The 13,300-nt window shown below is 41.4% G+C and overlaps 1 protein-coding gene and 1 non-coding gene across 51 annotated transcripts in view; both read right to left on the bottom strand.

Annotated features, from left to right (window-relative positions):
• Positions 1-13,300, bottom strand: part of Ttc3 (tetratricopeptide repeat domain 3) — a 99,685-nt gene that overhangs the window by 34,953 nt on the left and 51,432 nt on the right. For all 50 annotated transcript variants that reach the window (XM_087576517.1, XM_087576533.1, XM_087576543.1 and 47 more), the window contains 10 exon segments: positions 11,796-11,916; positions 9,919-10,041; positions 8,798-8,899; positions 7,686-7,778; positions 7,062-7,126; positions 5,803-5,939; positions 4,040-4,366; positions 1,549-1,800; positions 1,018-1,064; positions 11-67 (listed from right to left, as the gene is read on the bottom strand). In XM_087576517.1, the coding sequence (XP_087432643.1) occupies positions 11-67; positions 1,018-1,064; positions 1,549-1,800; positions 4,040-4,366; positions 5,803-5,939; positions 7,062-7,126; positions 7,686-7,778; positions 8,798-8,899; positions 9,919-10,041; positions 11,796-11,916 (1,324 nt within the window).
• Positions 4,497-4,660, bottom strand: LOC120095762 (U1 spliceosomal RNA). The gene has a single exon (XR_015633765.1). It is a non-coding gene; the product is annotated as a U1 spliceosomal RNA (small nuclear RNA).

The raw sequence follows: 13,300 nt of genomic DNA, 5'->3' as shown, positions 1-13,300 counted from the left end.
GTACTCTTACCTTTGAATCTTTTGGCTTCTTTTTCTTGCCTTTGTTTTTTACCTTGATACAACCAAACTAAAAAAATGAAAAAGAACATCAATGAGTCCTCATATAGTAGAATCATAAATTGTAACAAAAATCCCATTCATTTTCCTTGACAGTCATACATTAAATATACAGTGTCTAGCAGTCACACAGTGAGCACAGCCCTCCAGGTCCCAGGAGGAGCCGAACAACACTACTCAGTACAACTACAATAACACTGCTCTAACAGTTCAGCCTCCACTTCAACAGGGCTTATGCTATTTCAATAACGAATCAGACTTTTAGGTAATTCTGGGGTGCATGGTAGCATTTTACCGACACTCCTTTCACTAATAAGTAAGTCAGACCTCCTGTTCGTGGCCATACACTGGACAGAACAGTGAATGAAAGACTCGCCTTCTCACAAGGTTTGCTCACTGCTTTCTCACATTTGGCAAGACGCATCAACTACAGAAGTTTAAGACATGTTTCAAGGACAGATGATCCTTAACACTGGCAAAGATGCCTGTTTCTCTCACTGTCAAGGAAGAGTTCCTAGCCTGCTGGAGAGCATGAAAAGAGCCACAGTCCATGAGGAAAGGCAGTTCAGTTTTGCAGCATCTCAGTTAAACCAACAAGAGCTCCTTCGAGAACAAAGCATCTGCCTCTTTCTAAAATGAACATTTGTTAACAGGTCTCCTGTAGCCTTAAGTCGAGCTGAACTCACTATGTAGCTAAGGATATTCTTGAACATCTGGTCCTGTCTCTACTTCCTGAGCGGTGAAATTAAAGGCCTGTGCCGCCATGTGCAGTTATACACTACTAAGGATGCAACTCAGGGCTTCATGCATTCTAGGTACCCCTAGCCACTGAACTACATTTCCAGTCCCTCCCACAGTCAGGCTTGTGTTTCAGGTTAGTCTGTGACCTAGGAAGCAGGGAAGCTCTGGCCTGGCTTTTCCTCATCTAACAAAAAAGCCACCAAGGACTCAAGGACTTACCGGCATTTCATCACTGTCTTGCTTCCTTAGCACAGTGCATCGGCTGTCTGCAGGAAGAACAAGAGGTCCTGTGAGGTGACTCAATCACCTGGACTTTCTTATCACACACTGAAGCCTATGAAACCACCCTGGGACTGTCAGCATGCCTGTGCCCTGACAATGCAGTTTACAGGTCAAGGGCAAAATAACTGACTAATGTGAAGTCAATCCAGAAAAGCACACAGCTTCAATCCAAGTCAGTATTCTCAGTGCCATTTAGGCAAGGAGGTGGTAATACAGAGATGCCTGATGCCAACAATTCCCATGTTCTACTACCGCCCTCCCAAACCCCTGTAACTCTGTAACTCAATGCTGGCACAATGAAATGAAACAGCAATGAAGCTGAAGGATTAATGAAGGCCTTGGGAAGAAGCCTGAGGAGGCCTGGGAGGCTGTTCATGTGTATATAGGCTGAAATATGCTAGGTTCCTTACTGTTTTGTCCTGACGTGTAATATTAGATATACTACACAATTAAATTTGCTTCACATACCCATTATATCAAAGAACTCGTCTAAAGCACTGTGCAAGGCGGGGAACTTGTCCCTGTGCTCTTCCAGCAGCCATATTAAGCAGCGTGCTTCCATTACTGATGCTGGCTCACAGAAGTAATCAAGTTGCTTTCCTTCTATAGAACCTAGTTTATGGCCATATTTCTCACTCCAAAGGAAAGTCACAATGTTAAAATCAAGCTCTTTGAGAGATGCTCCATAGCGAGTAAAAAAGGGTCCTGTGGCATCTAAGCCTGCAACAGAGCAAAGCATAAATCACAAGGGCCACAGTATTTACTGCAGCAAAATCCATCACGGCTTTGGAAATGATTCTGTGTACAGTCTGTGTATATGTTCAGTGAAAATATTTAAATAGATTAGTCAAAAACAATGCATTTCACAAACAAGATTAAACACTGAGTTAACAATTATAATAATTCTAATGGTTCTATTATGAAAATGACACTAAATTCCCTTAAAAACTTAATATTATTTTCCACTAACTCTTGACTTTTGTTTCTGATTGAATTGTCAAGATTTTATGTTTCCCGATATGCTTTCCATACCAGCAAAACATCAGTAATACATAAATCTCTCCAAATGCCTTGAAAGAACTATGCTAGACAGACTCCTCCTCAAATACCTACAAGAGTTGTTTCTTTTTTTTTTTTTTTTGTTCTTTTTTTCAGAGCTGGGGACCGAACCCAGGGCCTTGCGCTTCCTAGGTAAGCGCTCTACCACTGAGCTAAATCCCCAGCCCCACAAGAGTTGTTTCTTATCTTCCCAGACTGGGGCAACCCCAGATGCCCCATGGCATAACAGGGAGCTTTACTCCCTACTCACAGCCTCCAAAGTGCTAATCAAAATTGATTTGCCTTCCCATGATGCCTCACAGGCACGGTAGGTGTCAAGTCAGCAAGAGATCAATCCTGAATGACTGATTCCTCCAAACAAAATACTTAGCTGTAGAAGTCACATGGTACAGAAATTTGTATCTTTAACAAGACCTGCCAATGAAGAGATGCACTGATGTTCCTTAGCTGGTCCTGGCCACATTGTGTGCTCCAAAAGGAATGTAAGCAAACAGTGATGAGTTTCTAATGTTAATTTTCTCTCTCTTGCAAATCTGTTTCTTTCTCCCTCTCTTTTATACTGATCAAATACACTGGCTTCTAAATTAAACATATTTTGTGAGAAGGAAGCAAAATCCCATGAATTGAAAATTATTTCCTTTATTAAATAAATGTGCTTTAATTTAGGTTAGAATAAAAGCTTAGACTCATTTTATATCTAGACAGTGCACAAGCATACTTCAGAATGAACGTGAATTACATCAAAAGGAGCTAAGCGGGGTTGGGGATTTAGCTCAGTGGTAGAGCGCTTGCCTAGCAAGTGCAAGGCCCTGGGTTCAGTCCCCAGCTCCGAAAAAAGAAAAAAAAAAAAAAAAGGAGCTAAGCCATCCTCCTGCTAGTGAGGAATACAAGCGTCAAATAGTGCTGACTACTACAGACAGTGCTGGGTCTTCCAGTCCCTGGAGCACAACTCAATAAGCCTTCTTCTCCACCTCAAGTCCATCTTCTACGGCAAAAAACCTAAGCAATAACTTTTTAATTTGCTCATCTTATCATTTAAGAGTAATTTTCTAGGACCAAAAACCAATGAAGACCTATGCAGACACAGGTGTTTAGCTCTCTAACTCTGCCAAGCTTACTGCCTTCTTATGTCATCAGTCCCCACAACCCTGGACTGACTGGAAAGGAGCTGTTCCCTTTTCTGTGGATTTCCTTCCTAGTTTTTACCAACAGTTGCTAAGTGAGAAACACATTGTGCCAGGCCAGCTGCCATTCTAGTCATCATTACAATACAGCCTCATAAGTGCCAAGGACACCCACCCTCACCTAGTGTTACAACCATGGCATCTCCAGTCCTTGCAGTCCTTCGACACAGAGCTTGCATGCAAGAAGTTTTCTTAATCTTTCCTTCTCCGAGTCAAATCAGCAAAATTAGAACAGAACAAAAGTAGTTGTATAATCCTGCCATTCGTAATAGCCAAGTACAATGCCCTGGGTACTTCACAACTAGCCTCACGGACTGGTGCTTTTAAACAGTTATCCATGGAGTCTAGATTTTCTGGTTTTTTTTCTTAGCACAAACACTGCACTGACATCAGACAGCACAATCGTACAGCTACTTCTGCTTAGTTTACACACAGACAGGTAGCTCAGCACAGTTAGGTACTGACCTTCCCTGTGCCTTCATCTTTTGGAAGTGTCTTATAACTTATCTATAGTGTAACCTAATTATAATCTATCCTAGAGCAGCCTAAAAAGCACCTGTGTAGGGAGGGAGACAGAGAATATCTTTAGCCACACAAAAACATAGTCATGCCTTTAAGACATTGCAAATAATAGAACAGCAAAGTAAAAAGGATTCAGAGGCTTGTATTTGCCCTTCCTTTTGAATACCCCCACTCTAGAATTTAAAAGTACATACCAAAGCTATTCAGTCTCTGGATCCAGGGAGCTAACTTGGGGTCTAACTCTTTAAGCTCACTCAAAACATGCAGAAATATCCGTGTCTTTACTCTGTTCTTTTCTTGAATCAAGTGACCGATAACATAGTCCACTGCTTCATGAACAAAATTTTTGCTAGAAAAACATGTTGTGTAGTCTTCTGTGCTCAGAACCTTCCAAGACAGCAACTCTTTGAGAAGCGTGGAAGTGTTCAACACAACAGATTTAATCTTGTCAGCATTCTGCTTTATGCACTGAAGGATTCTGTCATCAAGAAACTGACAACTCTGAGCGCTTTCTACAGTTTCTAAGGAAAAGGAGAAAGGTTAAAGGGATAAGTAGAACTCACATGCAATTATACAAACTTGGAAGGAGATAATGCAACATGCATAGTAACACAAAACATGTCTGCTCTCTTAAATGATACTTATATTCTACAGGGCAGAACATGAACATAGTTCCCCACTACCACAAATTATGTAGTCAAGTTTCATGCTTTTTGGTGAAACTGCAGGGGTCAGCACATCCAGAGTGCAGTGAGTCAGCCTTGCCAAGGAAAACCATGTTTCTGGCCACGCCATCTCCCATGCCAAGTAACTATCTGACTCTGCTTTGACTTATACAAACCACTCAGGAAAGTTTAAATTTGAAATATGCACATTTAATAGTTACTTTGAAAAGGCCAGAAAGTTCAAATTAAGCCAAAAATTGAGAAAAAAGCTATTTGGGAGGCTGAGGCAGGAAGATCACACATTTGAGGCCCACTCTGGGTGTAAGGGCTGACCTGAGCAACTGAGTGAAAGGCCTCCAAATACAAGGAGGAGAGCTGGGCCAGATCCACTCACTGCACTTGCCAGGTTTATGGGTTCAATCCCCAAACCCCAAAGCAAGTACTTTACAATCTTCTTTTCAGATCACTTAGGTAAGAACATTTAAAACTATATTTAAAAACTTTTTTCCCTCTAAAATAAGCTTAATTCTTTCAAATATACTTCCCTAGCCTCACCAACTAAACTTCAAATGCAATATTCTTAGTCTGTAAGCATGCAAAATTAACACATTTGCTGAAAAAAAAAATCAGCATGAAAGAATTTTGATTTACTTAAAGCATTTCTCAAATACTAGGCATATGAAAACAACTAAACAGCAAATGGGAAATATTTCATCTGAGAAACATGCAACAGAAAAGGGGCAAACGCTATTTCAAGTCAAAGCTGAAAAAATCAATGTGAGCTACACTGGCAGGTTCACAAGCCAATCTCTGACGTAATACACTGGCTGTCAGGACACAAGGCTGCTTGGCATTGTTCCAGATCGTTTCTATGCTTGCTCAGAGCACTGGACCGTGGATCCATTAGCACAACTTACAGTACAGCCCAGTGTACAGATAAGCTGCCATCACTAGAGAAGAGGTTCACGAGGGGGTCTGCACTACAGTGAGAGTTCTCCATACCAACCTACTTGTCTCAGAATAACAGGAGGCTGTACACTGTTTTAGGTTTCGCTTTCTGGGGACAGAGCCTTGCTATGTATTCCAAGATGGCCTCCTGCACCTTAGCTTCCTAAGTGCTAGGATTAACCACATTTAGTAGATTGTAACAAAAATCTGGTTTTTTTATTCAAACAGTAACTACAAGTGATATTTGATTCAGTAAAAACTAGTCTGAAGCCATCTAGAATGAATGTGCGCATCTGTCCTTTAAACAGGTGTATACTATCGTCACCATTTGTGCTTTCAAATACCTTCCGGCTCTTCAGGTTTAGGTGGATTACTTTCTCTTAAGTCCTCTTCCATTCTTTCTTGTGCCAACTTTTTTGCCTCTTGTTTTTGGATCTTTCTCTTCAATTTTTTGTCTTCTTTCAGTCTTAACTTCTCTAGACTGATAGACAGTTACAATTAGTGACAATTTCTCTTTGTGTTAACACCATTTTCTTTCTCTAGTACAGAAATATTCTCCATAAAAGTCAGGACACTTTAATAATCAGAACCTGTTCTTAACTTCTGTTCAAATCAAAACCTATTGATCTATAACATCAATTCAGTCAAAATAAGGAACTTATTTCATGAGAACAGAACCTCAATTATTAAATGACACCTAACTAAAGGTGCCATCCCTAACCACTTCGATACTGAGTCCAGGTATACAGACTACAGCACAGTCAATGCGAAAGCAAACGTCCTCTGCGAGGACACATGTTTAACCTCTCATCACAAAGCCAGGTCTCACAGGAAACCAGTTATGCCCCACTACGTGATGGCTTGGTTGATGTGGCACAGTGAAAATATTCCCACAAGTAATTCTGTTCACCTTCTCCTCTGCTTTCTCTTGGTCACAAATGACACTAGTAAAGAAGAATCACTCTTCAGAATGAAAAGATGCAGGACAAGAGAAAGAAAAAGGGACTGGAATTATCTGGACTGAACAAGGTGCCTCACAGAGGTGAGTAGTGACACATATACTGAGAATGTCCAGGTAAGAACTAGTGACTGGCTCCAAATGTCCGCCGAAAAGATGAAACATGTTTAAAATGCTTTGGAATTAAAGGTAAAACGTCCAAAAAAGAAATAGACCATTTCCACCCAAGTGCCCAATCTGTTTACCAAACATCACAACATGAAATGGCTTAATTTCAAGCATCAATCACTAAATGATTCTGGTTCAAGTTTAGCCTAGTTCCTTTCGTTTTAAGAATACACAAAATCATTTTCAAATATTTGTTTTGTATGCACAACTTTAAAAAACAGAATAATTTAGAAACTTAAATTACTATAATTATATTCTACAAGGTATCATAAAACTACTGTTTGATCTTAAAAGTCTTACCTAGAGACAGGAAGGAGGAGAGGGTGAGAAGCCATGCAGGTGATGTTAAGATTCTGCTCTGTGTATTTACAGGTTGTTATTAATGTTCTCAAGAGATGGGTGGTACCGGGCTTTGTATGTTTAAGTGGACAATTATATCTTACCAATTGGGTCAAAGGTTTAAAAAAAAAGTCTTACCTAGAACATTTCTGTTTCAGAACAGGTCTTGAAGGAGCCTTTTCTTTTACGACCTTGTGTTCAAACTTAAAATAAAACAAAGGCATCTAAGATTTTTCTCATTCTTCCATGGTACAAAACACAAAAGCATAGGTAATAAGCACTTCAGAAGCACACACCACCAATGCTAACTGACAGAACAGTAGAGAGACTCTCACCCACACAGAAGCTCAGGAAGCTTTAACAAAGTAATTTACTGAAAAGTGGAACAGGACAGGAGACACTTTAGGAAGAAGTTTTTAAAAATTGCAACCAAGCAAAAAACCAATAAACGCTGTGTTCTCACAGCTACTGACTGCTGTTACCCCAGACTGCAAAATTCAAAATAACCTAAGGCACCCTTCCTGCTCCCTAAAGTCCACATCCCCAACAATACCCAAAAGTTTGAGGGGTTTCAATCAGAGAGCAAAACCAGTATAACTAGAATGCAAACCGCTCTGCCCAGTGTCACTGACTGAGAACGCCTCACTGCAACGCACACCGTAATATCCCTGCCTTCTCAAAGACGGGATCCACACCACACAAGTCCACACACTTAAACCGTGTCTCATCAGCTTTGTGAAGCAACCTTTATTAGACACTTACTTCACATTTAACTTGGCCACCACTGCTAAAGATGATAATCTTAGAAATGATTCCTTCACAGTCAGGGGTGAGACAAATTCCTTGTAGAAAATCCTTTTTGAATTAAAAGGAAAAAAAGATTATGTTTACAGTAGATAAACGTATACATGTACACCATTAAATCCACAAAGGATTGTGAAATGACAGTACAGCCTCCTTCAGTAAGCCCTAAAGTTCATCTAAGAAGATTATATATTCTGAGTGTGACTTGCTTTGTCAAAGGCAAATGAGCTCACGTGACATAAGCTATGTCACAGCAGCAGCTCCGTCCCTCCCTTCAGGGACAGGCCATTGCACTTCCCCACTAAGACAAGAACACGTCCCAGAGAAAGCCTTGTTCAACTTGCTTTCAGAAACAGAGAACATGGCACACAGAACACAGCTGCCACTGCTCCACCCTGATCAACAACTGAAAGCTTTAAATCACATAATCAGGAGATTAGATTTCTCAGTAAAGACAGTCAGGGAACACTGGTGGAGGGAGGGCATTTAGATTCCATGCCAGCTTGAGGTACAGCCTCCTCCTAGTCACATAGGAGCTGACTCCCTAACTTCAGTAATTCCTCCTGATGAGTTATAGCAATCTCTTCCTGCCCCAAGAGCGATTTGAAAGGTTTCCTTAAATCCACAGATAATACATACCAGATGTATAATGTACTAATGCAGATTAGACCATAAACTTACACCTTCTTTCCAGGGTTCTGAATAATTGCAAGCACCCCGCATGGGAACCAACAGTACACATTTTACCTGTCCAGTCTTTGTCCATCAATGCTGTCTGGCCATAACTGGGATGGTCTCAGAGAACTAACACTGTAGCGTATAACCAAGATATGGGTGAGGAAAGCGAGTGCGGAGACATTTCCTTTGGTTACAATGGCAAAATGCAGAAGCTAAGTACCTGCCTTCCAGTCACAGGGAATATAAACACACACTTTCCTGCCTTGTCACTACTGCTATGGAAAACCTTCTAATTCTAGGTGCAATCCCAGGGAGGAAATACACACTTCTTAAAGACTTTTTAAAAAGGTTTTCAGAGTAAAATAATGCAAAAACACAACTTTATGCCTTACCTTGTCAATTTTATCATTAAAAGTTGTTGTTTTTAACTTTTTCCAGCAGTTCATGTGAAATTCTACTTTACAGTATTGGCAACAGCTAATTCGTATAAAACCCTGGGATTTAAAGAAAATATGCATTTAAAAAAAGTCTATACCAACACATTCATAATAGTATCCACTGAAATAACTAGAAATCTTATCTTCACCAATAGATACGAGGCATATTTCCGTATGGTGTGATACACTCTACTTCCCAAATGCCTGGCTATGCTGTGAGAGAACTTGACTCTCACTTTTACAGTAGGAAGGTGGCTGTCCCTCCTAATGTACCAAATGTCAGATAAACATCATTTCATCTGACCTACATCTGCTACCTCCTTTTCTTCGTCCTCCTACTTTTTAGATTTATTTATCTATTTATTATATATGAGTACAGGGTCGCTGTCTTCAGACACTCCAGGAGAGAACATCGGATCTCATTACAGATGGTTGTGAGCCACCATGTGGGTGCTGGGATTTGAACTCAGGACCTCTGGAAGAGCAGTCAGTGCTCTTAACCACTAAGCCATCTCTCCAGCCTGGTTTAAGGGTTTTGAGACAACATTCCACTGCGTAACCCAGCAGGTTTTGACCTTGCAACACTTTTGACTTAGCCTCCAAGAAACCAGGATTTCAAGTGAGGGGGCCTCTTAACCACTGGGTCATCTCTCCAGCCCAGGCTTCTACTACCTTCCCAAGTAAACTAATAAATCATTCAGATACGCAACACGTTTCCCCTCAGTTAGGTCTCTACAGGATAATTATCTAGAGGATAATTCAGGACTAAATGGCCTTTAAATTCCAATTTTACAACATATTTAAAATGTAATGACTCAGAGGATACAATCATTTTGCTTCCTATGTTTCAGTAGCTACAGAGAAAATGGAGCCAGCTAGCCAGCTTTCTCAGGTTACCAGACAACTCTTACCATTAGCTATGGTTCCTCTGGTTTCCATGTGTGATAACAGAGAGCTTCAGGGGAGGAAAGGGGACATAAGAGTACTACCGAGCAAGAGCACCCTGAGCCTCCCTGCAGAGAACCACCTCTGAGTTCCTTCTGAGATGCTATGGGAAATGTAAGTTCACTATTTACCTTGAAGTCTGGGTCAGTTAGGTAAATCTGGATTTTGGAAAACCCACGGCACTTCTGATAGCAACAAACAGCATCCGGCACAGGAGGAAACTTGCATTCTTCAACAAACTTCTCTAACATCACCTAAACAGAATAAAGAACAATGGCACACACTGTCCAAACTTTCATGTGCCAACAAAACTGTCTATACAGGCTTGGGGACGTTATCTTCAGCAGCTACACTTTTGTAGCCATGGACTGTCGCTTTACAATTACAGCTTAGAAATATCTGTCAGGATTGACAGGGCTTATAGAAGGTAGAGCGGCCTCAGGATGGCCCTCTGCACATCACTTCACCTGTAATCAGCACTCCTGCCTGCCCTCTAAGCCCCTTTGCACTTGTACTTGTTGATCCTGAGGCCACCGAGACCCATGCCATGTCTGTAGCCCCACAAGATCTTACTGGGTTTTGTGTACTCACCAACCCTTGGTGCTGCTCTTCACTGACAGCTTTGCTGAGCTATAACTGCTATACCAGATAATTCATATAGAGTACAATAATATATTCAAATTTATGTGTTCTATCTTATCGTGATTTCAAGGTTTGTCCTCCTGGTGACATGTGCCAGTGCCTTTTATTCATTTGTTCCTCATGTGACACACTAGTCATTTCTGCCTTCAGCATACTTTAATTTGTACAAATCTGTCTGTGTTTTGTGATTGTGAACATGCGCCATGTGTGTGCCTGGTGCTGCACAGCTCAGAAGAGATCATTAGATACCTGGAATGGAGTTCAGGATGGTTGTAACCTATCATGTGGGGCTGAGAATTGAGCCTGAATCCTCCAAAGGAAACAAATGCTCTTACTCACTGGGCCATGGCTCTAGATCCCACTCCCTCAGGCTATTATTATAGACTGGCATAGCTGTTCAGACATCAAGTGCTTTTGAAAACATTTTCCTTTGTGCATACTGAGGTACAAAATGGCTGTATCATACAGTAACTGATCCAGCATCCTAAGGGATTGTCAGGTTACTTCACTATAGCAGATTTACTGTTTATATTAGACCTGCAATGCATAAGGGGCTCTGTATTCCTATGTCCTTGCTACAGCCTGGTAGGTGCCAAGTGGCATTTTCCTCTGGTTTTCATTCGTATTTCCCTGAAACTGACAGTGTGATAACTGGTTACATTAATAGTTCCTAGGCAAAAATATCTCTTAAAATCCTATGTACTTCTTCAATTTTTTTTTAAGATTTATTTATTTTTATTTATATGAGTACACTGCAGCTGTCTTCACACACACCAGAAGAGGGCAACAGATCCCATTACAGATGGTTGTGAGCCACCATGTGGTTGCTGGGAATTGAACTCAGGACCTCTGGAAGAGCAGTCAGTGCTCTTAACCGCTGAGCCATCTCTCCAGCCCCTTCATTATCTTCTTACTGAGTTTTAAAAGTTAACTGTGATTCACCCACAATCAAGTTCTAAGAGCATTTGAGCACTGACTGCAAATAATGCACTCGTTTACAAAATGCACATGTGATTAAGTCTTTCTAGATTCAGTAATGAAACCTTTTGGCCCTCGACATGACGCTGATTTTCTGTGTTCTCAGTTAAGCACTGCCATCCTGACACCTAGGTGCAGCAATTCACACTGATTCACTGTACCCAGCTCTGTTGCTTCCTTGTGCTCATCACCGGAACCATCACCCTTCGTGTGTGAACAGGAATGATCGCAGGACTGACTGCCTTAAGGAAAACTGACAATAAGCAAAAGGCAGGAGGCTAGCACCCAGAGGCGTGCACAGAGTTCTGCTACCTCGGTCCTCTAGTCCCAAGTCTTCCTGAAGATAGTCTCGCAAGCCAAAATGGAATACTTGAACAAGTAAAGTTACCTTGACCTTTTCTGGCTTAGATTCTTCAATAATCACATTACTTGTGGGCCAAGTTAGAATTCCAGGGAGACGACAAATTAAAGTTTTTGCTTTTTCAAAGTGATTAAGAGCTTCGAGAAATCTAAAGAAATAATTGAGAAGAAAGGAGATATTAATGATGTGACATAGTATTTTATTCCACAGTAATTTACCAAGACCTCAAGCCTGCTGCAAAGACCACATAGGATACATCAATAGACATGGCTATCCAATGTCATTCATTTTCTATTCTACATAACTAAGACACTATTGCTATTTGTCACAGAAATGTAACAGAGTACATATCTGTCCTGGAATCCTCTACATCCCTGATCCCCATTAGACACTCATTAGAAGCTAAAAGAACTTTCTTTAGTCTTAAAAATCTGCAAAGAAGGTGTAGGTACACACTGTGCCAGAGAACCTAATGTCATAAAAGGTCTTCTGAAAAGAAAAGGTTTAAGGTAGTTAGGTATTACAGAGGATACTCTTCTTCTCCTCCTATAGAATAATCTAGAATAATCCAAAAGTCCAAAACAGCAAAGCAACCGCAGGATCTGGAGAGACAGACATCTGAGGATCTGCTTTGCTGACACGAAGACCTAAGTTCAGATTACAGCACATGTCCAGTGCAGCAGCACAAGCCTATAACCCCTGTGTTATGGAGAGGGAAGGGATGGAGGGAGTCCATAGACCCTAGGCCGAATGGCTGGCCCAGATTAGCTAAAACAGCAAGCTCTCGGTCACTGCTGGACTGCCTCAGACACTGAAGCAGAAGGGCCAGAGAGACTGATGGCTTGCAGGACAGAGGCACCTCACCCAAGGCCTGGTGACCAGAGTCTTACACCTGGAACCCATGTGAATGTGTGGACGCGCAGAGTGTGACAAGGTCTGCCCTAAGGTCACCTGAGGTGGTGTAACACACAGTCTGCATATACAGACAATAACAATTAATTAAAGAGATATGGTGGAGCTGGGTGGGGTGATGTATGCTTTTAATCCCAGCAACTGTGAGGCAGGTGCATCACTATGTTCAAATCCTGCCTGATTTACACATCAAGTTCTGGGACTCTATATTGAGACCCTAGAAACCTATATAAAAAAAGGTGTGTGTGTGTGTGTGTGTGTGTGTGTGTGTGTGTGTGTGTGTGTGTGTGTGTGTGTGTGTGTGTGTGTGTGTGTGTGACGCGCAGAGACAGTGGTTAAGAACGTTTACTGCTCTTGCAGAGGACCACAGTTCAGTTCTCAGCATCCAAGTGGCAGCTCACAACCAACTACAGCTGCAGAGAACCTGACGCCCTCTTTTGGTCTCCTCAGGAATTGCACGAGTGAGGTACTGAATCACACGCAGGCAGAATATCCATACACATAACATACACATCTTTAGCCCAGCGTGATGGTACACACATTTAAATCACAGCACTCAAGAAGCAGAGGAAGGCCAGACAGACTTACATAAAGGGACCGTCTTTTCATGCAACAACAAC

Source organism: Rattus norvegicus, chromosome 11 (assembly GCF_021556685.1).
Source record: "Rattus norvegicus strain SHRSP/BbbUtx chromosome 11, alternate assembly SHRSP_T2T, whole genome shotgun sequence".
NCBI classification, from domain to species: domain Eukaryota; kingdom Metazoa; phylum Chordata; class Mammalia; order Rodentia; family Muridae; genus Rattus; species Rattus norvegicus.
This window is presented reverse-complemented; position numbering and strand designations above follow the sequence as displayed.